Here is a 26,672-nt window from a genome sequence, read left to right on the forward strand (position 1 = left end):
TCAGCATTCAGTCATAATATTACTAAACTGTGGAGGCCCTCTACTGGTGAATATTGAGAACACAAAGGTTGAGTCAGGATGGAAACAGACAACAACACTGACATGTTCTTAATTTTTAGAGAGATTTTAAAATGAATAATTTAAACTTTTTATTTTCACTTTCAGTGTATTTAAGATCATGGGTTCAATCCCCATCTGTGCCTATGAAATGCTATAGACTTCTGTCTTTCAATCTTTGAGGAAGATTTAAAGGCTAAGGTGAGTTTGTGTGCATTGTAAGTCTAGTCTATGTATCACACAGTACACAACAGTTGCTATCTCTGTGTTACATGCATGCAGTTCTTCTTTATAAACTAATTTTCTGCTGTGATACCCTGAGTTCTCTCACCAGAGAAGAATTAATAAACATTAGGAGAATAACACCAGAGAATTTATATAACTTGTATATTTTAATGTTTATATATTATGTATATTATTGCACACCTAGTCAAGCAAATTCCTTGTATGTGTAAAAACTACTTGGCAATAAAGCTGTTTCTGATCGTGATTCATTGGGCAAATGCTTTTTTTAACTTCCATACACATGCATCAGGAGCTAGTTGGAGTTCAGTGTTCAGTTAAACCCTGAGACTTCAAATTCAAAACGTCTTAAGGATGTGGTAAAAAAAAAAAATCTCTTTATCTAACTCATCTCCTTACTTTCCACAACAAAACTGTGCTTTATGGCCTGATAAATACATAGTACATACTGAGGCAGTGGATAGTGGATAACAACCACCACAGTAAGTCCTGTAGGCATTACAAAGGACTAGTGGGCTGTCAAAGTGAGTCACTTCTGGAAAAAAAACACAACTTGTAGATATGAAAACACTGCACTTAAGTGGTCACAGGCTTCTGAAACTTACCAAACATACCAGTGTTGTATTTCTCAAGACCGGTCTTAGGACCACTTTTTGATGATCTTGGTCTCGTCCTGGACTCGACTGCATTAGTACTCGGTCTTGTCTCGGTCATTGAGGACTCGGGATTTTATTTCAAGACCATAACTTTGGGGATATCAATAAATTGCTTTTGCATTGTCTGATTTATTTGTTAACATCCCAACTTTGATTGGATGTAAAACATATTGCTTCAAATGCAACCAATAACCCTAAATAAAAATGTGTTGTTACCCCTCCCCGCGATGGTAAGCATTAAGAAGGAGTGTTGAATAAAGATTCTTACGTTGATTTCAGCTCTTAGTGTTTGTGTGTGGGTGTTTTTATGGGAATGTGAATGTTTCAGATCAATTTGAGAAGTACCTATGATCTCGTTCCTCATTTTATTGTGTGTCATGTAATGTGGGGAACTGGTCTTGGTCATGACTCGGTCTCGCCCTCCCTCGGTCTTGGTCTCAACATGGCCTTGGTTTGGGGGTCTTTACTACAACACTAGTACATACTCAAGTCAAACACTCCTGGAGTTTTTCTGCAGCAGTACAACAAGGCTTTATAAAAGGACACCCTCATGCTGTGCATTCTGACACCAAAGATGAGATAACAACGCAGACAAACACTGCCTGTTTTAGTCAAACTACGTTTTTTAGCCTCAATTTGAATGTCTGATAAAAAGCCTACAGCACTGTTATTTTTAATTAACAACTTTGGTATAGTCATCTGCTGTTAAAAAAAAATATTAAATGCAATTATTGTACGTTCAAGGTTTTTGCTCTGTGGTGACTGTTGGTAAAACCTTAACTCTCTTTTTAAGAAATACTGAGATAATCAGCATTGGAAAAAGCCACTCAGACTTCTCCTGAGGACATAATCAATAACCTTCAACCTCAGTGCTTCCTCTTTGATGCGCTGCCACTGCTGCTGCCGCCGCCGCTGCTGCCACTGAGATTAAAAAGAGCTGGATGGGAACACGTTTTCTACCAGAGAAAGGAAACAACTGCTAGAGAATCAATGAGATTATCACAAGCTTGCGCCAATGTAAAAGTCTTCCTAGATTAGTAATAGTTTCTCGGGACATTGTTGTGGGATGTTTAGGCTTAGGCAGTTTAATGTTTAATGATATGAGGTTTGGTTCCTCATGTCTATGTAATGGTCACTACACAGCTGTAACAAGTTACTAGATATTATAGATCAAGTCAGTGCTCAAAGCTTTACCAGCCCTGACTGGATTTTAACAAAATTTAAATGAGGGCATCAGTTTTATCTAACAGAAAAAATAAATGTCTGCATCATAACAAAAATGGCATTAACATGAAACATACACTTTCTTCCCTATACTGTAGTGTAAAAGTGAGTGGTTACACAGATGATATATGAGATAAAATGATAGCTCATGTTTATAATTTCTTTTCAATCATTTTAAAATTTTATTGTCACGAATGTCCAGATATTAGTCACGTGACATGATAATGGTTGGCTGAAGTATTATGTAAATGTTGCCACATATTTGCTTTAATTGAAAAAAAAAAAGTATGCCCTGATACTAGATTTGAGATAAATGAATCATCCAGAGAAGCAGAACATCTCAGTGTTCAATTCTCATCTCTCCTCCTCACTGTGGCCGTAGTCTACTGGCAGTTCTCAGAACCCTGGGCTGTAATTATAATATTCAAATATGCTTAAAATGTCCCCCAACATGTTGATATACAAAAAATGAATAAATAAAAATCACTATGCTACAAGCTATGCTATGCTGTCGTTTGTCCAAGTGAGACGACTGGTGAGGAGAAGACGAGGAGAAAATGAGAGGAAAGCAGAGCAGACGCCTCTGCTTCCCACCCAAGTTTAGTTAAACAAAAACAACAATTTGCTAAACCTTGGCCATAATATCTGGACTTCTCTTTATATCACATTGCATAGATTTGTGTTTGATAAAAAAAATGGCTTCGGCCTTGTCAGAACACACCTGTGAAAATGCACTGGTCTTCAGTGCCTCCATTAAACAACATTGACCAAACGTCATACAGACTAATTGAATACTTACACAGGACGTGTTGTCCTAAAGTTTTTTCACTGCCATCACCACTCAAGTCAACCAATGGCCCCTCCACCCTGCCCCCAGGTTGAAACCATCTAATATTGAGCACACAATTAGCAAGTCCATCACACACACACACACATTCTCTAGACAAACCGCCAAACACAACCCTTTTATGCTTTTTGCAGAAATAAAACATTTTATTGATCTCCAGGGAGTAAACTGAATATTTTAGTGAATAGAGAAACACAACGGTCGCTCGTTCTTTGGAAAACAGTGCAGACAGGATGTGGGATGAAGACAAAACTGCACACTCAAGAAAGAGGTTGTAGTAGCTACTAAATCCTTTCAGCTCAGCAACATTCAGGCAACAGCAGACAGCGTACACTCAATTGATCCACACTCCTAATGTACTATGCACTTAACACACATGTTCTCTCTGCGCACGTGTATCCACAGTCAAGAAAATCTTTTTTATAAAAAACATTGCGGGACATTGCAGTTGTAAGCATCACCAGATCCAAACAGTACACCGCTAGACCCACTCATGCAGGCCTGCATCAGTGCTGTAATCCAGTCTCCCTACAGTCTGATCAACACGGATGCCGTTTCAATTAAACATTCAAATATACTGCAGTGTCAAGGGTCCAATATCTCTGCGTTTGAGTCACCCACACACCTTGTTGCTGATGGGATTTTATAAAAAAGGCTTATTTATTTTTAAAATAGTTTACTTTTTTTTTTTTTTAAAACATTGAACCCATCTTACTTGACCCTGCCTGATAGACACTAAGCAGGTGTGATGTGTGGTTTGCAAAATTGAGGCTGGTGTGGGGATGGGTCCAGATTTCATGAATAATGCTGACAGAAATTATTAGCGGGAGTTTGTTAAATTACATACAGCCCGGTGTATAATTTTACTCCAAAACTGAGAAATTTCTCACACATTATCATGCTCAACATCCATCTTATCTGACACCTGGTCCACAGCGGGGGAGATGATGCATGATTGGTGGAAAATGAGAGAGAACCATTCAGAGTCACATCTCTAATAAAAAAAAAAAAAATAGAACCTGGGTTTTTTTTCCTCCATACATTTATAATCATAAAGTACCATTAGAAACAATAGGTAACACTGTCTGTTATCCACAGCATGAAACATAAAAGGGGTTTCTCAGAGCAGCAGCAGCAACACAGTCTCTAGGAGTCACTAACAACACTTCACTTAACAAGGCAGAGATGACTTCACTTGGAGCTCAGGTTCACAGCAGCACTTAAACAATTAAAAGTAGAGTGAGAAGACAGACTGTTGAAAGAATTACAAAATTTGAGGACAGGGAAAAGCCAAACCAATACAAATACAATGCTGTAGTTACTCAGTGGAGTCAGAATGAGCATATGACCAGTACTCCTCTCATTCAGTCCACAGACACTCACGGTTGAACTCCCTGCGACAGACATGAGGCCTCCAGGGTCGGTTTCGTATCCATTTCAGGCGTCGAGGCAGCTCCATGATGCCAAGCTGGTGCCAGCGTGTAATGGCCCTTCACCCATCAAAGAGCAGCACCTGGGTTCCTCTGCCCACCCCCAGGACAGATACCCCCTCCAGAACATTAGTGGTTTCAAGTACCACCTTAGCAGCCAATAATTTGATTTGTCTGCAGCCTGCCCTCCGCTCTCTGGGGCAGAGCCGTTACAGTAGCTGTTGTGGTGCTCAGCTACATTTCCCCTCCACCTGCTTTATATTTTATGCATGAGTCAGTGGAACTCAACTCCCTCGGTTCTGGGGTGGGACAGAGGCGGGCCTCTCCCCAGGAACGAGCACCTATCGACAGGCAGCGTCTGAAGCAAAGCGTGCTCACCCTGCTGAAATGCGACACCTCTGCACCGTGCCCCCCAGGGGAGGCAAGGTGCATGGATGGGCAGGAGGTGGGGCTTGGCCAGCCACCTGAGGAGGCTGAAAGGAAGACTGTCTGTCAAAGGCAATAAGACATGGGGCAGTTTGTTTGTTTGTGTGCGTGCGTGCACTACAGTGTTTGTTAAACATTATTTTGGGTACAATCTAAAATCTACATTGCACAGGTTACGTCTTGGTTCATTTTTAGTGACATGAAGCCACTGATGACTGGATTTCTGCTCTCTGGGGTAGTTAATTATGCGCACTGCAACCCCAAGGTGTCACCTGCATGTGGATAACATCCCACATGCAAGATCTCAAGTAAGCAATCATACAGATTCCTCTTGCTGTAATACTCCAAGAATCTACCAAGGTACTAACAGAACAAGGTTTTGCTGATAACGAGAATGGCGATTTCAAACCACAGAGATGCACATTTTTAGCAAACAAATGAATCTTATGGAGATTTTTTACTTGGTGTGCTCTTGCAAACACTGGTTTTAAAGGGTAAATGTATAATGTAAAGAAACCCTTACAAAATCCCCCAAATCTCAAAATGTTGTAAAGTGTATATAAAAAATATACTTTGAATATAAAATTTTAAAATTTTTTAGTCTATTCTTTAAATAGTTGTTAGTCAGACCAACACTTAAAGTTATTCAGGTTGCTGTGATAAGACACAAAAAAAGCAAAAACAAGTGAATGTTGTTAGGCACTTTTGATCAGAAAACTGATTATCCACATTAATTTTCTGTTGACAGACTAATCCATTAATCCACAAACAAATGGGAGTGTAAGAAACATATTCCGTTAATCCTAAAAATAACTTCCAGAAACAGCAGGCTGAAGTTTGGCCGACAGCTTCAATGCAATGTTTATACTGTAGAATCCCATTAAAAAAAACAAACAGTACGTGGACCTAAATCAGCAGTGACAGATCACTAAGATGCAGTTTAGACAGGATCTCATTAAGTGTTATGGGACAATGACCTAGTGGCTGCTGACTCAAGATATCAACATATCCGTTTCCAGTTCATAAGAAAAGTCAAAGGCACTGAAATGTAGCCTTTATTTCAAAATAAAACACAGCACTTTCCTGCCTCGGTTAAGACTTCCTCCACAGAAATGCATTTTGTTTCTCTATGTCATAATACGATAAATAAAAACAGTCAACAAAAGGAAGCACTTAAAGACAGTTCTACAAATAACACAAAACACAATGTTGTCAAACAAAACTCAACCAGAAAACCTACATTTGGTACCCAATGAGACACGTCCAGCGCACGTTCCACTGCAACATTCAAGTTTTCTGAGTGTAACAAAGTTTACAACATGACAATATATGGAAATGCTTTTAAAATATTCTTTGTGTTTACTGCAGATACATGGTGGTTCTCTTAACAACATACACTACATACTAGTTTGGTTTATCAAATAAGAAGTTTGACCACAGAGAAAGCAACATTGAACAAATATGTGTGCTTCTATTGGCTGGTGTTGTGGAAGTGCTTATATCAAGACCCTAAACATGGTTCAATATAAGGCCTGGATGTTTCCTATTGACAATGCCCTTAACTAAAACATCTGAAACTGCTTCACTTTGTTTTCTAACTGACCACCTAAAAAGCCATTTGGAAAACTCTACAGCAACATGTCAACACGATTGTGTTCAAGATGCTGTACACAAAAGCTACGTTACAATATCAAAAATAGACAGGGCCTTTGGCAGACCATACTCACAGAAGGCACGTACAGTTCTTAAGAATTACAGTACAATGCAAAACACCAAAGTTGAACTTGTTTCTACATGTAGTTCAACACACTACAGCTATAATTTTTTCACTAGAAAGCAGAGACACTTTGCATTGGCTTCACTGCACTCTGAGCAGAAAGATGGTCCAAACTATCAGCCCGTTTACGACATTTGGTTATACACTGAATAAATGGGCCAAGTTGGTGATCTAGTCAAAAGTCAACATGACATTAAATATCCCATCTGTGATACAATTCTTCAATCAACCCAAAGATTTAGTTTACTGTCATATAGGAGTAAATAAACCAGAACATATTCACATTTAAGAAGCTGGATTCAGAGAAGTTTCACTGTCTTTTCTTTAAATTCTTTTTGACTCAAACAGATTTATAAGTTATAAATATAGCTGCCGATTAATTAAATAGTTGACAGCTAAATTATTGCAGCTCTAATCAGCATGGTTGATCCTGAGGTTTGGATCTACGAAGACCCCGTTCTGAAGAACAAAAACATTACCCAAAAGAACTTGCAGGTATAGTTGTTTAGATCTTGAAACAATCACATGAGTTTAAACTTTAAAAATCCGTTAACACTGGTTACATTGCCCTCACTAGTTTGTGTCTGAAAATGGATGAAAACAGAATGGAGGTAACACGGTGACAGTAACAGCATGAACAAAAACAGACAAGTTGTGGACGGACTCTTGAATGACGCGTCTTCAATCTTATAGCTTGTCCCTGGCAGTTACTATTAGTGTCCACTAAGAGGCACCAGAAATCAAATCTAGCCCGTTCAAAGGATGTAGCTGCATTACTGAGGTGAACAGAAGCAGGATGCACATAGTGACGGATTCATAATCAAATTCATGGTAAATAAAACCATTCAAAATCAAACAAGCATCACAACAAGCTAACAGCACTTTTGTAAATAATCTCATCCTCCTTCTGAATTAATTATTATTACAAACCCTCTACACCTGTCTGTTTGGCCCTTCTGTTTAGTAATGGATGAGAATAAAGCTTTTCTATAACAAAAAAGTTGTTGTAAACAATAACAGAAAAAACAAGCTGTGCAAATTTGCTGTAGTTTACAAAGAAGTCCAAGAACAATGTTTCTGGATATCAATGCAAACCCATCAAAACAAGCAGTGAGGGGGTTCTGAGGTCTGCACCTTTTAGCATTTAAACCAGTGGTCCGGACCCACCCCCCTGGGTCGCAAGATAAATTTGAGGGATTGTGAGAAATTTATTTTTCTGACTTTTCCTAATTACTCATTTTACGATATTAAGGAACCTAAAAATGCTTCAAATAAGAAGGAAAAAATTACTGTTTGGTTAAGCTTGCTGCCATCCCGTGACATTTGCAGCCTGTGAGTGGTCACAGGCTTCATTTTACAAGCTATAAAAAGGTTGGGAACCACTGGTTTGAATAAACCAGGCTCATCTTTCCTCAGCTAGAGTAACTCCATTAACAGCCATGGTGCAACACATGTAAGCCATGCGGCAAACATTTCTTGTGTGTTTTCTGTAGAAACCTCCTGTTTGAGAATACATCATTGCAGGCATTGTTTCCAAGTCAGTTCCTTCTAGATCTGGTTATTTTCTATTTGTTGCAGTGTCATTCTAAGGCTTTCGGTCAGCTTATGTGCCTGTGTGAGTTGCAGTGTATGGTGCATGTGTGTAGGGCATTGCACAACCAACAATGCATTGTGTAATAGCATGTGAATGTGCACGAGTTCCAGCAGGGTTAATCTGTACAGTGCTGTTTGTTGGAGGTGTATCATGTACAAAATATCAATTATATGGCTCATGTGTGAGAGATGAGGTGTGCTGAGCTCATCCCGCCATCGTTCTTCTTTTACTCAAGTTATGCTCATCTAAATCCTGATTGTCTGCGACTCACTCAAGCTTCACTCCTGTTCATTCTTCCTCTTGCATCCCTCAATACAGCATTTCACCGGGTCCATTATTCGATCTTTGCTGGGTCTATATTGTCCAGGTCAATATCAGGTGAGGCCACACAACACATGCACAGTTTTTGGGTGGACAGAGAGATCCTATCTGCAATAACAGAGAAAAAAAAATTGTTACACTCAAGAGAACATATTTGAAGAAACTAATGTTTTTAAACAGATACTGATGTTAGTTTTAAAACAACTACACACTAAACATTTTAGCACAAAGTTCATTGTATTAAGAGGGAGTATTCCTTAATACTTGCACTACAGAACACTTTACAGTATGTGGGCTTTATAGTACACTGAACTTCGAAACACTAATTCAGCTCTTAACTTCTGGGAGTAGCTTACTGGTCTTTAGTTGCATATAGACCAGCAGTTACCCATAATAACATCACACAACCACATTCATTCATAATTAAGTTTTACAGCTTATATCCCAGGACTGTGAATGTTAGTGTCCTAAGAAATGCTAGTATTAAATGTTAAAAATGCACAGTGAACCCTCCTTTTCTGTACCCTTAGGAATTTTACTTTGAGTTTAACCAATAAATCACCCAGGCCAACGCGTGTCTGTGAGACAGATCAACCACGGCAGTTTCACGGGAGCCGCTGCCATGGTTACCTTGGTGAGCGCTTGTTTGCCTGTCTGTTGATGAGGAGCGCAGAGCGACCCCGCGGATTAAAGCCGCCTGAAACGACCTTATAAACCCTGTCACAACCATTCACAAGAATTGTTAGAACTTGCTAATACCGTTAAAGACGACTTAAAAAGCAATCATTCATACAGCAAAGTGTAGGCTATATAGGCTACATGAGTGATCAATCGACAACAAAGTCAAAGTAAACATTAGACTTAGCCTATAACGAGCAATAATCAAAACAAACCCAATTTATCCAATCCTTATTGTCAACTCAGTGTTGGGCAAGTTACTCAGAAATGATATAATTATTACCTACTAGTTACTTAGCGTATACTCCTTAAAAAAGTCATATTAGCTACTGTGATGACAATTCCAGTTTTCAAATAAATTGCTCAGGCAGACACTTGTCTTTCTGCAAATTTTCTGCAGAAGGAACTCACTGGGACACAGACTCATCAGAGTATCATCCGAGTGAGCTGCAGTGTCTCAGCACATGCAGCTTTTATCGTAATCTCAGGGATCTCACCATGGGAACATTATGTCTTTGAGTGTTCCCTCGGGGACACTCAATCTGGATCTATCATAAGACAATCATGCCCAGGTACATGTGGTAAGACACCTAATGTCATGACCCCCTTGACACATCATAAAAGCATCACACACATTTACCTTTTATTGACCCCATTCCCGAGAAACCAGAGGCCCCCCAATGAGTAACATTAATTACATGGTTGTCTTTGGAGGTTGTGCTCATGGAATTCTCATTACACTACTCTACTTACAACTGGTTGATATAAAGCCACTCTCTCCCGATGAGTCTAAGCACCACTGGCAGCAGCGGCCTGAGTTTCTTTCTGAGTTTCACGTTGCTATGTTGCTTTAGCTGATGCTTAAATTAGCCCAAGTATAAATGTAGAACTGTGTGTGGTCAAAAACTTTTTGCTGGTTGCACAAAGTTTACAACGGATGACAATGTTCTTTGCATCTTGGACTGTGACACAACAATGGCAATAATGTTAACTACAGCTGACGAAAATACCTCTCACAGCTGACTTGAACATTATATGGTCCGGTGACCTGAAGCGCATTCAGTAGCGCAGCGTTACTTGGATTAGTAACTGTTATAATTTAACTGTTTTGGAAATAGTAATCCGTTACATTACTCTTTACTGGGAAAAGTAATATTGCAGTATTACTGCCCAACACGTTACGTACCAATGATGCGCGAGAGCAACTGTGGTACACACTGCGCAGGTGTGAAATTGGCAGCTGAACGCAAAGGAACATCCTTGTTGATACTTGGAAAGAAGGAAAATTTTACACACGTCAGCCCATAGATGTCATCAAATCCTTTCCATTTCCTTACCAAGCATTTTTCTGAGGAAGGCTGGTCTGGAGCTGGGCGGCAGGTGGATGCAAATGTAGTAGACTGGCGCACCAGACAACGCCACACCAATTCCCACCAGAGAGTTGATGGTGTCACTGTAGAGGGGAACCACTACCAGGAATATGCTGCACAAGCAGTAAACGATTGGGAAGAACAAAGAGAGCTGCAGGGAGCAGAGAGAGGAAGGGCAAGAGGCGGAAGACAAGGGCAAAATACAGAAAAAGTGTAAAAGAGGAATAAGAGAAGCAAAAAAAAGGGTGGGGATTAAGAAAAAAGTAGGAAGATTAAACTTAAAACAATTACATTAAGAAATATTAGTTTCAACCTCTGGTTCCCAAAAGAGAAATCTGGTGTCTCCCTGGGACCCAAACTTACAAAAATAAATATAACTACAACTACGGCTAAAGGGCAAAACAAACCATGTATATAAAAAGAAAAATATTTGGAGATGCCTGTCCAACTTCAGCCCTCATCAGCGAGTACTTTCCCACATATTACTCAAGCATCTCCTCTCTCTTCTGAATTGTTTTGTTTATTAAACTTGACCTTTTACTTTAGACATCATAGGATCAACAGTGACAGATCATATAATCATCATAGATCATATAAATTCTGTATTCTGAATGTGGACAGAAGATCAGGTTAGGTAAAAAAGGAAAAACCCTCACACAGCATCTGAGCTGAACAGAAAAGTGTAGCAAAAAAAGAACGTTCATTCACAAATTACTAGGGGTGTAAAGATTCACCAAATCCACGGTTCGGTTCAGACCTGGGTTTTTGAGCCCCACTTTTGGGGGTTTTCTCTGGGAGGGGGCATATTCAAATAATAATAATAATAATAATAATAATTAAAGCTGCAAGCAGCGTTGGGCGGGCCCTCGCACTTATAAGCGCGTCCGCGTGTGAGCCGGCCGAGTTGCATATTCTGGAGCTCTGCCGGTGCGGCTGTGAATTTGCTACGCGGTTATGACGCCGCATGAAGGTGTTATATGTCACTTCCTGTGTCCCCTATGTGGAGCTACATAGCACTTGCCGCTATGAATATAAATCGGTGTTGGCGTGTAGATGTCTGCGGGGTGGGAGAGTTATCAAGCACGTAAAGTTTGTTTCAGATGTGAGCATGTACACTGAACAATAATGTACCCAAACAATAAAATAAATTCCTTTTATATTTCCCTGCCTTGTTGTTTATGTGTACATACAGAGGAAGAATGTGAGAACAGCACACATTTCATCGTTACTGTGTGCTGTACCGCAGTTCTGTGTCCATGCATGCAGCAAACTGAAAGCACTGTCTGTCGGAGCGTCTACGTGAAAAGAGAAGGAAGACATTGCTGGTAGTATTGTCTTCAGAGTTGTTAAACACCTCAGCGCACTGAAGGAAGCCATCTGACTGTGTGAGGGGCAAGATCGTTGATGTCTGCAGGCAGAGTAGGAGCTTTCCTGTCTGACTGGTCCACCAATAGCAGAGAAGATGACCCCTTGAGACACAGCCCCTCCTCATTTGCATAATGAGGCAGAAATGCATACAAAAATTTAAAAAAGACAGGCAGAAATAAATACCATGGGTGAAAATAAATAAGGTAAATAAATACAAAGGAAGAATAAAACAGACAAAAATATTAAAACACACACATAAATAAATACATTAAAAAAATTTGTAATAAATAAAGTTGAATAACAAATAAGGTAATTATAACAAAGGTGAATAGTAAAGGCACTAATTAAATATATACATTTATGTCTCCTTGTATAATTTAATTACTACCTACATTTATTTATTTACTTTTTTTTTGTGTATTTAATTGGATGCTTATTTATTTATTGAGCATTTATTTATTTCTGTATTTATTTCTGACTGTGTCAGGATCGGTCCTCCATAACGGGGTGGGAGAGTTATCAAGCACGTAAAGTTTGGTTCAGATGTGAGCATGTACACTGAAGTTACAACAACTTCCTGTGTCATGGCGAAGACTTGATCTCTGACGCCACGCCACGGACACACCCATTGACGAAAACTCGCAAATAGCACAACTTTTCATCTTCAATGCCTTTAGAAGGCACAGCACAAATTTGAAGTCGGTCGGACTAAATCCCTAGGAGGAGTTCGTTAAAGTACGAAGTGTGTAAATCATCCAAAATTTGACGTAAAATTCAAAATGGCCTACTTCCTGTTGATTTTAGGGCATCGCTCCAAGAGGCTTTTTTGTGCGTCTGGACAAGATACACGTACCACAGAAAATTCGTGCACGTAGGTAAAACGTGCGGCGGGGCTGCTTCGTTAAAAGTCACTTCCTGTTGCCAGCAGGTGGCGCTATGACTGTCTGTGAATGTCAGCATGTACATGTGTTCAGGGCGGGACTCTCATCCTACATGTACAGTTTGGTCCAGATGTGAGCATGTACACTGAAGTTACGACAACTTCCGTGTCATGGCGAAGAGTTGATCTTTGACGCCACGCCACGGACACGCCCATTGACGAAAACTTGCAAATAGCACAACTTTTCATCTTCAATGCCTTTAGAAGGCACAGCACAAATTTGAGGTCGGTCGGACTAAATCCCTAGGAGGAGTTCGTTAAAGTACGAAGTGTGTAAATCATCCAAAATTTGACGTAAAATTCAAAATGGCCGACTTCCTGTTGGGTTTAGGCTATGGCTCCAAGAGACTTTTTTGTGCGTCTGGACAAGATACACCTACCACAGAAAATTCGTGCACGTAGGTAAAACGTGCGGCGGGGGCTGCTTCGTTAAAATTCACTTCCTGTTGCCAGCAGGTGGCGCTATGACTGTGGGTGAATGTCAGCATGTACATGTGTTCAGGGCGGGACTCTCATCCTACATGTACAGTTTGGTCCAGATGTGAGCATGTACACTGAAGTTACGACAACTTCCGTGTCATGGCGAAGAGCTGATCTTTGACGCCACGCCACGGACACGCCCATTGACGAAAACTTGCAAATAGCACAACTTTTCATCTTCAATGCCTTTAGAAGGCACAGCACAAATTTGAGGTCGGTCGGACTAAATCCCTAGGAGGAGTTCGTTAAAGTACGAAGTGTGTAAATCATCCAAAATTTGACGTAAAATTCAAAATGGCCGACTTCCTGTTGGGTTTAGGCTATGGCTCCAAGAGACTTTTTGTGCGTCTGGACAAGATACACGTACCACAGAAAATTCGTGCACGTAGGTGAAACGTGCGGCGGGGGCTGCTTCGTTAAAGGTCACTTTCTGTTGCCAGCAGGTGGCGCTATGACTGTGGGTGAATGTCGGCATGTACATGTGTTCAGGGCGGGACTCTCATCCTACATGTACAGTTTGGTCTGGATGTGAGCATGTACACTGAAGTTACAACAACTTCCTGTTTCATTGCGAATCATCGACGCCACGGACACGCCCATTGACGAAAACGCGCAAATAGCACAACTTTTCATCGTCAATGCCTTTAGAAGGCACAGCAGAAATTTGAGGTCGATCCGACTAAATCCCTAGGAGGAGTTCGTTAAAGTACGAAGTATGTAAATCATCCAAAAATGGCCATAAAATTCAAAATGGCCGACTTCCTGTTGACTTTAGGCTATGGGTTCTTGAGGCTTTTTTGTGCGTCTTGATACGATACATGTCCCCAGAAAATTTCGTACATGTAGGTTGAACGTGAACGAGGGGCTAATCATTTCCAATTTTCTAGGTGGCGCTAGCGAGTCATTTTGCCACGCCCATGTGCGAAACTTGTAGAATACGAAATTTTTCACCGGTTCTGACATGTTTGCAAATTTTGGTGAGTTTTCGAGTATGTTTAGGCCATGTCATTTGGGCCTACTTTGCAGAAAAAAAAAAAAAAATAAAAAAAAAAAAAAAAATAATCCGAGCAATTTCAATAGGGACCTCGCACGGTCGTGCTCGGGCCCTAATAATAATGTTGTATTCCATCTTGGGTTAATGAAAGTAGTCGCAGTTGCTGGCCTGATCACTCAATCATGAGTAGATCAAAATAGTCACATGACATACCCATTTGAAGGACAATAAAATTGGTCAAAGGTACAAAATATAGGCCTACAGCTTGCAATAACTTTAAATGCAGTGTTTGACATATACTTTACTAGGGCGGGTCGGCCAGGTATGTAAGCACCTGCCAAAGTATATTTGGCAACCCACTTTAGCATTTTACTGAAAAACAGAGCGATGGTAACTGGTATTACGTTAAGCCGACACGTAGAAATTTTACATTGCAGATGTCACTCACTAATGTTAGTTTCACTTGAAAACTGAATCACGGTTGAGTTTATTAAACACTGTGACTTTATGAAATGTACTACTGATGGAGACAGTCGCGAGTGTGAGGAGAAGAGGAGCAGATTCAAGTAGTAAATATAAAAACTATTGTTATTGTAACATTGAAATTTACTCAATAAAATAAAAATGTGCCTGCGACCCATTTTGGGTCCTCAACCTAAGTTTGGGAAACATGGGTTTAAACCATATACCTGATGATTTAATTGAAGCTCTAATCGACCTTAAATTGCTCAGCCGGTACGCTGTGCAGTCGCTTTTATTGCAAGAAAATCAAATAAACAGAGTTATCAGATTCATAACGTCATGGGCATTTAACATTGTCATTACTCATAACTACAATGTTACAATAATGGAGGCACTGCTGATGGGTAAACAAACTTAACTAAAAAGGTCCAAAATGCTTGAAAGAACATAGATAGCGCCTTATGAATCAGCCCCCGGTCCGTTTTAGAGGACAGAGGGCAGCTTTTTATATCATTATACTTCCTATGTTTACAATTCTTTTTAGTTTTCTGTTCAGCCACACAATCTAAGGAGGGGTATGGACCATCAAAGATATGATGAGAGTAAACCTGGACAATTAACAGGGTATAAAGAAATCTCTGAATATATTAACTTAATATTATTTCTTTTGTCAGAGTTGCTAGCAGAGAATATTTTGAGAAGACGAGTTCTACCCAAAGCCAGGTGGTTGAAAAGGCCCTTATAACCACAGTGATTAAAAACAAAAAATATAATAATAATTCTAAGTTTGTCTTTGACATGGTTCTTTGTGTGCACTGTATTCCATAAGCCAATCAAGCTGTAACTCAGGATTTAGCAATTCAGGCGCAACACATTTTGTCATACATGCAAGAAAACGACTGACAATATAGAAATATATTAGAACTGAATTGGTGAGGTTGAACATCATATATAAGTGGCTTGTATATGTTATAGTAAGATAACGAAAACACTCACAACAGCAGCAAACTATAGCTGGTTTAAATTACTAACAACACAGCTTGCAAAAGTGATTCAGAAGTCTCAAGATGTCCAAGTTTCCCCACAGACACATAACGTACAACAATGATGAGTTGTCAAAACTGCATTACCACAGTCAGTCCCCCCCCCCTCACTGTGGATACCTGTCGCTGTCTAAATTTCCCGCCTCTGCATGTTTCATCCCACACTGTTAAATAAGAAACTCATGTGTGAGTTGAAGGGGCACAGTCACTATGGTCCCCTTAAACACTAACGCTGCATATTTCCTCTTCTTTTTTCTTTACCTTAACAGGTCTGCGCATATCAGGAGCTTTGAAGCGAAGGTAGATCTGGCTGGCTATTGACAGGCCGATGAACAACCAGTAATTAAAGCTGAAGAAGTTGATCAACTGGAAAACATCAGGCACCAACAGGTAGAACAGAGACATGCCTCCCTAAAAAGAGATGACCAAATACAAACATAAAGAAGAGGTGTCAGAGTTTGGCAACAAGCAGGCATCAGGTACGCAAGCATCCGGAGGTGACCAAAACAACAGTATGTGATACTAACATTGAAAAGCAGGGCAGGAATTGGGGTGAAACGCTTAATGTGGATCATGCACAAGACATTAGGTAGGTGGCCTTCTCTGGAACCAACAAAAAACAACCTGCAGGGGGAAAAAAATAATGGTGAAAACAGGTCCCCATGTTTGCTCATCGTTTTGCTGACATTTTAGGATTTTGTAGACTAGCGGGGTAAATCTGCATTGAGGGAAAGCTAATGACTGGAACTTCGGGTGTGCTCGTATCCACTGACCTGGAGGCAGCAATGATGGAGGAGTTGAGGCCTCCGTAGCAGGAAATGGCCACAGACAGAGGGATCAGCCATCGAGCCCAGCCCAGCACCTCATCTGCAAAGGTCTGAGGAGACATTCAACAAAGTGTTCACTGCTCGTATTTAATTTATTGGTAAAAGGAGTGGCCCTCATCGTTAACACAGGATTAGAGTGTCACTAAATACAAGTAAAAACATCTGATTACCTGAAATGGGTACATAGGGCTGAACAACTTTGAAAAAAAAAGATCTAATTGTGATTATTTTGACCGATATTGCAATACAATTTGCGATACTACTACCATCATCATTCTGATTACATTGAAAAACATATTTAAATGGATTATGGTGTCATGTTAGCGGGGATCTGTACCAAACAAAGATTATTTTCTTAGGTTTGTAGAAATCATGTGTAGGCCAGGACATCTCTGCTGCACGACAATATTTAAAGAGATGGTATTATGCTTTTTGGCTTTTTCCCCTCTCCTTTATCGAGATCTCTTTTTTGTGCATGTAATAGGTTTGCAAAGTGAAAAAGCCCAAAGTCCAGCCCAAAGGGAGTTCCCATCTTCCACAGAAAACACTGCTCCGAACTGCTTGAAAACAGCTCGTTTGTAGTCCAGCTGCTTCCCTTTTCATCATATAACGTTCGCCACGCGGCTACTCCTACACACCCTCAAAAACACCGGAGGAAAAACACTGAGCTGCAGCACACACCTCCTCTCCCTTCCAAACACTAGCTACCCTCCAGGTAGTCAATGGACATAAAGTTGTTACTGTGAGAGACAGAGCTTTGTTAAAATTACTTGTTACAGATTAATCACTCACCACTCTGAAACTCTTGCTCCAGTCCATGTTGCCAAGCTGATCAGCAGCTGAACCGAAGCCCTGTTTACCGGCTTTTCACGGACCTTTCCTTCCTCTGCTTCTGATTGGCTAGTAGTCCTTAACTAGGAACTGCGCATGTGCAACTCCCAACAAAGATCATTTAGAGACAAGATGTATCACTCCGTAGCTAAAAAGAAGCCTTCAACAATGTGCAGTATTTTATTTTTTTAATTAAACCATGTAAACCTGTTCTGGTACAAACCCTAAATAGAATTTTGAAACTGAAAATGAGCATAATACCACCTTAAAATTAAACATGAACTTTAACAAATATTGCACCTCCAGCGATTTCAAAACTGCTGTAGGCCATATTGCAATTTCGATTAGATTTTGATTAATGTTCAGCACTAACCTACATCCTAACAATACACATACATCTGCAAAACACAATTCAAATTTTAGGTTTAGTAATAATGTACATACAAGTGCATGTGTGTCAATAATTAAGATATTTTAACTTATTTGACTAAATTGCTAATCTCAGTACGTAACACCCCCATGCGTTTCCTGTTGTTTGCTTTGTAAGGTAGTATTTCTGACTATAAAAAGGTCACACAGGCATTTAAAGATTATCACTCCACTTCTGACCAACTGTAACTTTTGCTATTAATCTCCTACAGTTACAACTGAAGGAAATAATACAGTAAACTCCAAATGCAGCAGTCTAAATTATAGGAGCTATAAAATAGAGGGTAGGTCTGCATGTATGTGAGAGGAGTGTGCTTCTTCTGATGAAAAATCGGAAGGGTAAAAAACCCAGCAGGAATTACAGCTGCAACAAAGAGATTTGGCAAAATGTTATATTGCTGTACCAGTTGGGGAATCTCTTGTTTGCCTGAGAAAAAGCTAATGAAGCTATGAAATGGATTTTGTTACTCACTAAGCACGGCTTAATCTCATAGTACATAACAAGGGCTATTAGGCTGTTTACAAATGATAAAAAGTCAGAGCTGGTGGGTATGCCAAAAGCTCAAATGAACGCTGATATGTCATCATACAATTTAATCAAGAACTTAGGGCTGGAATATTAAACAATAATGATAATTAGCGCAATATTTAATAATTAAATAATATAACATGTTAAATTAAGGAACTGGAAAAAGATTTACTTTATATATATATATATATAATATATAAAGTTGTTTTGAATGTTCCAAATCAGATTTATGAAGTGATCCAATGTTTGGCATCAAGTGTTTCTCACGTTCTGACCATAAAGAATAGTTTAACCACAATTAACCATCTGGTTACTTCAACTTTCACTCAAGAGCAAAAATCAGCCTTTAAACTAAAAGAAATAATGATTTGAGATTTATTGTAATAATTATCGAATGGTATGAAATGTTTTTTTCATGACAACATTTCTGGCCATATCGCCCTGCCCTACAACAACTACACACATACAGGTGCTGGTCATATAATTTGAATATAATCAAAAAGTTGATTTATTACAGTAATTCCATTCAAAAAGTGAAACTTGTATAATGTATACATTCATTCCACACAGACTGATATATTTCAAGGCTTTATTCCTTTTAATTTTGATGATTATAACTGACAACTAATGAAAACCCCTAAATCAGTATCTCAGAAAATTTTAATATTGTGAAAAGGTTCAATATGCAAACACCTGGTGCCACACTCTAATCAGCTAATTAACTCAAAACACCTGAAAAGGCCTTTAAATGGTCTCTCAGTCTACACAATCATGGGGAAGACTGCTGACTTGACAGCTGTCCAAAAGCTGACCATTGACACCTTGCACAAGGAGGGCAAGACACAAAAGGTCATTGCTAAAGAGGCTGGCTGTTCACAGAGCTCTGTGTCCAAGCACATTAATAGAGAGGCGAAGGGAAGGAAAAGATGTGGCAGGAAAAAAAGTGTACAAGCAATAGGGATAACTGCACCCTGGAGAGGATTATGAAACAAAACCCATTCAAAAACGTGGAGGAGATTCACAAAGAGTGGACTGCAGCTGGAGTCAGTGCTTCAAGAACCACCACGCACAGACGTATGCAAGACATGAGTTTCAGCTGTCACATTCCTTGTGTCAGCCACTCTTGAACAAGCCACAGCGTCAGAAGCGTCTCGCCTGTGCTAAAGACAAAAAGGACTGGACTGCTGCTGAGTGGTCCAAAGTTATGTTCTCTGATGAAAGTAAATTTTGCATTTCCTTTGGAAATCAAGGTCCCAGAGTCTGGAGGAAGAGAGGAGAGGCACAGAATCCACGTTGCTTGAAGTCCAGTGTAAAGTTTCCACAGTCAGTGATGGTTTGGGGTGCCATGTCATCTGCTGGTGTTGGTCCACTGTGTTTTCTTGGTTGGACTTGGACTTGGTTTTTACCCTGGGTGTCAGCATTTCCTCTGTGGAATTAGTGGACATGACTATATCTGACCACAGATGTATTGTTTTTAGCTGCGATTCGCCTGTTACTCATGCCGCCTCACCAAGCTCCGTGTGTTGTCGCATCTTTAATGAACAAAGTGTTTCAAAGTTTTGCGCATTCTTTCAGAGCCAAAGCCAACACCTGTCTGATTCCAACACCAACAATCTGGTCGATCACTTCAATCATATCTGCTTGTCGTCACTCAATATTACTGCTCCTCTAAAGGTTAGGCCTACGTCTAAAGCTAGTAAGCAACCCTGGATAAATGACAGCATTCGCAGCCTCAAAAGGGAATGCAGGAAAGCAGAGCGCAGATGGAAAAAATCCAGTCTCCAAGTCCATTACCTCAGTCTGAAGGATTTATTAATTAACTACAATAAAATGGTTAAGGATGCGAGAACACACTATTTTTCTGAACTCATTACTACACATAAACACAATCCCAGGTTTCTGTTTAAGACTGTGGATCAGCTGGTAAACCCAACCCCTCCTTGTGCCTCAGCTGGAAGTAATGATGACTGTGAATAGTTTTTCTTATTTTACCAATAAGGTGGTGTCAATCAGAGCCTCTATTACCCCCGTGGCCTCTTACTCAGAGGTCCCTCACCAGCAACAACAGAGTTTTAACCAGTTTTATCCCATCGACTTGTCTGAGCTTTTAAAAACAGTATCACAAATGAGAGTGTCCTCCGGCCCACTTGATATAATACCTACAAAATTTTTTACTGAAAGTAATAGATTCTGTCGGGCCCCATTTGATCTCTGTTTTCAACAGCTCCCTATCTACTGGTTGTGTCCCTGATTATTTCAAAACGGCTTGCGTGAACCCACTTTTAAAGAAACCTGGTTTAGATCCCTCCCTCCCACATAATTTTAGACCAATTTCAAAACTGCCTTTTATTGCAAAGATTCTAGAAAGAATTGTGTCCAAACAGCTGCTCACTGTGCTGGAAAATAACAAATTATTTGAAAAGTTTCAGTCTGGTTTTAGGAAGTACCACAGCACTGAGACTGCCCTGCTTAAAGTCACCAATGACCTTTTAATGTCTGCTGATGAAGGTATGTGCTCAGTCCTGGTACTCCTGGATCTTAGCGCTGCTTTTGACACCATTGATCACAACATCATGTTAGACAGACTGAGGCACTGGGTGGGGATCTCTGGTACTGCTCTAGAATGGTTTTCATCCTACCTGTCAAATAGGAAGTTTTGCTTGTCTGTAAACAACTATGTCTCTTCATTCTGTCCAGTTAAATATGGTGTGCCTCAGGGGTCGGTCTTAGGACCCATTTTGTTTTCCTTGTATCTGCTTCCCCTTGGACATATTATCCATAAACATGGCATTTCTTTTCATATTTATGCTGATGACACACAAATATACTTGCCCGTCAGATCCACAGACCCTGGAATGCTGAGTTCACTTAACAACTGCCTTTGTGAAGTTAAAAAATGGATGTCAAATAATTTCCTCCAGCTGAACTCAGACAAAACAGAAATCCTGGTCATCGGGTCCCAGCAGATGGCAAATCAAATACTGCCATCTGCTGGTTCCCTAGTAAATCACATTAAGCCTGTGGCAAAGAACCTTGGTGTTTGGTTTGATAGTAATTTAAATTTCGAGCAGCACACCACAAAGCTTGTTCAATCATGTTTTTATCAACTTAGAAATATAGCTAAAATTCGATCTATGTTAACTTTTAAGGACACCGAGACCATTTTACACGCCTTCATCTCATCACGCCTGGATTATTGCAACAGCCTTTTCACCTGTTTAACCCAAAAATCTATTGATCGACTCCAGACTGTCCAGAACTCAGCTGCCAGGCTTTTAACCAGAACAAAGAAATATGACCACATTACTCCTATTTTAGCTTCATTACACTGGCTCCCAGTATGTTTTAGAATTGACTTTAAAATTCTATTGATCACTTTTAAAGCTCTTCATGGCCTCTCGCCTTGTTATATTTCTGACCTTTTAGTCCCATACGCACCAGCACGTACCTTGAGATCCTCGGGCAGAGGTCTGTTGTCTGTTCCAGAGTCTCGACTGAAAACTAAAGGGGACAGAGCGTTTTCTGTCAGGGCCCCGAGGCTCTGGAACAGCCTGCCCGAGGAAATCAGGTCGGCTGAGTCGGTGAACTCGTTTAAGTCCCTTCTTAAAACATACTTTTATAGGAGAGCTTTCCGATCTTATTTGACTTTATTTTATCCCTTTTATTTTATTTTACTAATTTTATATTAAATTTTCATGCTCTTCTCTTTTTTGTATTATTCTTTACACTTGTTAAAGCACTTTGTAACTTGTTTTTGAAAAGTGCTCTACAAATAAGGATTATTATTATTATTTTCTGAGGTCCAAGGTCATCGCAGCCGTCTACCAGGAAGTTTTAGAGTACTTCATGCTTCCTGCTGCTGACCAACTTTATGGAGATGCAGATTTCAATTTCCAACAGGACTTGGCACCTGCACACAGTGCCAAAGCTACCAGTACCTGGTTTAAGGACCATGGGATCCCTGTTCTTAATTGGCCAGCAAACTCGCCTGACCTTAACCCTATAGAAAATCTACGGGGTATTGTGAAGAGGAAGATGCGATACGCCAGACCCAACAATGCAGAAGAGCTGAAGGCCACTATCAGAGCAACCTGGGCTCTCATAACACCTGAGCAGTACCACAGACTGATGGACTCTATGCCACGCCGCATTGCTGCAGTAATTCAGGCAAAAGAAGCCCCAACTACGTATTGAGTGCTGTACATGCTCATACTTTTCAGTTGGCCAACATTTCTAAAAATCCTTTTTTGTATTGGTCTTAAGTAATATTCTAATTTTCCGAGATACTGAATTTGGGATTTTTTGGGAATAACACCTACGAAAACTCTAAGAAACGCTTAATGTAAATGTTTCTTAGAGAAGATTCTTAACCAGGATGGGCTTTAAAATGTCTGTGCCAAACACATTTTACCTTCTGATATTATGAACTTTCAGTGCAGTGCTGAGGAGCAAAGTCTAAGCTGTGCATAACACCCAATGATGTCATCGCTCCCTCCACAATCTGAGAAATCCAGTTATGGAAACAGGAAAACTATGAGAGCCCACAGCCTATAGCTTGTTGGAAAATAAGTTAACTATTAGAGTGAATACTATCAAATACCACTGTAAACAAACCTCAGTACAACTCTTCCTCCTCCAACGCACTAATCACATAGTCAACTTCCCCGTTCCTGTGTGTGGCGCTAACCTCTTTAGCTAAATGAGATTCCTGACATCTAGACTCCTGCAGTCACAGATAACCAAAAGGGAATACTGAACCAGACACTAGTGCCAGTGGCTGCCAGCCAGGCTGAAACAGATGACAGCAGAAGATGGGAAGCAAAGATCCGAATCTGCTACCCAATGAGTCTGAGCAGACGCTGTCAATATGGTGTGTTAATGGATAGACATTAGTATGCACGCGGTCACACTGCTCATACACAGCTTCTTTAGTGCACAAGGAGAATGCACAAAATTTATTCTGAGCCCCACAATAATAGGCAGATACTCACCACAGCAACAGCTTCGCTGCTCAGCACTTGGTCTGCATCCATGACGACGTAGTAAGCAACGTTGGTCAAGATGTAGATCACTGTGACAATGGGCATGGAAATAGCGATCGACAAGGGCAGATTCCTACAAAAGAAAAATGGTTTTCATTAACTTAACGCGCTCAGTTGAGCCTTAAGTATTTACAGAACAGAGCTGAGAAAAATAATTGTTAGCCACACCCCACCCCAACCTGCAAGCAGTACTAAAATATCTAGATTTTTACAAATGTTCAGTTTATTTTGTAACTGGGATGTATACCATTTCCACTGAGACGACAGCTTGAGATTACTTCATGTTACGTCAGAAAGCAAAGCCATTAGGAACAAAAATCCCTTCTTGTAAAATATTTCTCAAATACCAGACCTCATACCTCTCTGGGTTTTTAATCTCCTCCGTGATGAAGTTGAGTGTGTCCCAGCCAGAGTAGGAGTACAGTGCTGAATAGAGGGCCAGGGCCATGTCACCTGGGTTCAGCTTGGAGCCCTTGAATGAGTCCTCAAAGTTCTGGTCGAATCCTACATAAAACAGGTGTTAAAATGTTTTGCTTTCATCATCCAGGGCTAATTATTTTCAAAATATTGAATCCAGCATGTGCCTTAAATATTTTTAATTTCATATTTCAATAAATAGTGTGCCCTGCATAATATATACACATTACATGCCTGAACCAGTTTAGTAAAAGAAAAGAAAAGGACAAAAAACATCCACGCAATAATATATGTAGCAATAACAAGAGCACCAAACACAATCAAAAACATAACGTAACAAAATCTGAATTTAAAAACAGTTATTCGTATATTCGATGTATAAAATGTATCAATATAATAATTAAACTATTTGATCAAGCTGGTCCAATATCAAAATTTTACCTGAAAAGCTGAGTCAAAAATGATTGATGAATGATTAAGGTGCTTTGACAAACTACCAAAATCCACCATTTCGCCATATTTACTAAAATCCCTTGAACTAAAACGTTAACTATTTACAGCATTCTGTTCAATGATTCAGTTAAAATGCCTTAATCCCAAATAGTTAAGTAGTGCTTCATCCCATTCATTTTCAGCAAAGTGAAGGCAGTGATTTCAGAATAACTATCTGACAGACAGACAGTTTCTAGGACACCCTACCTTGTGCCAGCTTAACCAGCCCAGTAATGATGATGACAATAAGAGCTAGGACCTTGGCCACAGTGGAGATGACCTGAAGAATAGCGCCCCATTTCACTTTCATACAGTTCACACAAGTCAGCAGACCTGATATGGAGAAAGAGCAAGAAAACAGTAGTTAACCAACATCAAATCAATAAAGTTTAAATCGAAGGTTGGACACAAGCAGAGGGGAGGAGTTTATGGTCGAACAACTGTATTGACATTGCTATTATGCTAGGGTTGGGCGGTATATCTGTATATGAGGTATACCGATATAATTTCAAAAGATAGATATTAGACAATATTAGACAAAGATATGAAATTAGACAATACCGTTTATACCGATATAATCTGATACTAATATTGTTTCTGTAAAGTCCTGCTAGCGTTTGCACGTCTCTCTACCTCACCGCGCAGCTCCGCCCCTCCCTCAGTGTCTGCACGCAGCAGTCAACTCACAAAGTCTCTAACAAGATGGAGGGAGACACAGAGCTGGTCGACACTGAGACCTGTCTTGTAAAAAGAAAAGCAACGCTTAAGTTAGTGTTTCCCACACATACACTTTACTTCGGCGGGCCGCCCAGGTTAGGCGATACATTGCAGTATTTATCACAGAAACACAGTGATTGCGTAAGTCGCAACACGGTGGATATTTTACAAGAGCGGACCAAGTAAAGCGACACACCTGTCAGATGTCATTCGTTAGCTACCATGTTGGTTTTGTTTTGATAGGCTACGTCGTCAACACGCCTCCTCAACGTGCAGCTCAGCTGCTGCTGTGAACGGAATCACGGGAGGAAAAGTCCAGAAGACAAGGTCTGATTTTTTTTGGTGACTTTATACAGCCTAGCCTACTACTGATGGAGAAAGTCACCGAAGCGGACATACAGGGAGAGCGAGACAGTAAAGCCCGTTTTTCCACGGTACCAGCTTGACTCGCCTCGTGTTTTTTTTGGTTGTCCATTTGGTTTTCCATTGTGTAAAAGTTGTACTTGTATCTGCTACCAGGTGCTATTTCTGGGTACTGTCTGCAATGAAAAACGGAGGATGGCCAAACTGAGTCGAGGCGAGCTGAGCTGGTACTGGTAATGGCTGTTTGCAGCAGAGGTACGTTAGGTCTGTGAGTGTGAAGAGAACTGAAGCAGTCAAATTCAATAAGTGAATGATATTAAGATGGAGAATGAAGTATAATTAAAACGGTGAAATAAGCTAAGTTGAGCTCGCTTAGCAGAAAATACCGATATATTTTATACCGGAATTCTGCCTAACAGCATGACTTTTTGGCTTTATCGCCCAGACCTATGTTATGCCCTTTATCACAGTATCACAACGCTTTAGGGTTTCCCTTTACTAAGCACAGTACACTTAAAGCAGAGCTGAGAGGAAATCATTACATTTTCTCATTTAGCTGACGCTTTTATCCAAAGCATTATTTTGCTATATATGTCAGGCTAGGCTCTAGAGCAACTAAGGGTTAAGTGTCTTGCTCAGGGACACAATGGTGGATGTGTAACAGTAGGACTCAAATCCAGGTCTCTCACACAAAAGGCATGTGTCACACCACTTATGACTATCCCTTTCAGCTTTTATGAGAACATCTTGTACACTTCCTCAAAAATGTAACAGTCTGGATTAACAGGAGGTTAACTGTGTCTGATTTTATTGAACCTTTGGTTTTTCGTGACAAATTAAAGCACAGACTGTACTGGACTTGTGTCAGCCAACAGTGCAATTAAGAATAAAGCAAACAGGCTGATTAAGACATTTACAGTAAATAATTGGGGTTTAAATAACCAAAACCAATCTATTTGTTCTATGCTCTGGGAACATGCATTCAGTTTAAACTTAAAAAAATTGTAATAAATAATGTTAAAATAATTTTGTAATGCACCTTGTGTGTATTATTGTCAAGTACAGGAGAGACTTACATATGATCACAGCAGCAATGAGGCGGACGGCGTCATAGG

At 40.0% G+C, this 26,672-nt stretch overlaps 1 protein-coding gene across 1 annotated transcript; it reads right to left on the bottom strand.

Annotated features, from left to right (window-relative positions):
• Positions 1 to 5,922: 5,922 nt before the first annotated feature.
• Positions 5,923 to 26,672, bottom strand: LOC119907429 (Y+L amino acid transporter 2-like; the record flags this gene model as incomplete). Its single annotated transcript, XM_038725186.1, is given in 9 exon segments — positions 5,923 to 8,683; positions 10,591 to 10,774; positions 16,172 to 16,321; positions 16,438 to 16,534; positions 16,684 to 16,787; positions 23,518 to 23,641; positions 23,928 to 24,072; positions 24,685 to 24,810; positions 26,634 to 26,672. Coding segments are annotated over 9 exon segments (1,064 nt in total), but the record flags the coding sequence as incomplete, so codon positions are not given.

The sequence above is a fragment of the Micropterus salmoides genome, unplaced genomic scaffold, assembly GCF_014851395.1.
Source record: "Micropterus salmoides isolate LMB-PRFRI ecotype aquatic unplaced genomic scaffold, ASM1485139v1 Ms_hic_scaffold_17, whole genome shotgun sequence".
In the NCBI taxonomy this organism is placed as follows: domain Eukaryota; kingdom Metazoa; phylum Chordata; class Actinopteri; order Centrarchiformes; family Centrarchidae; genus Micropterus; species Micropterus salmoides.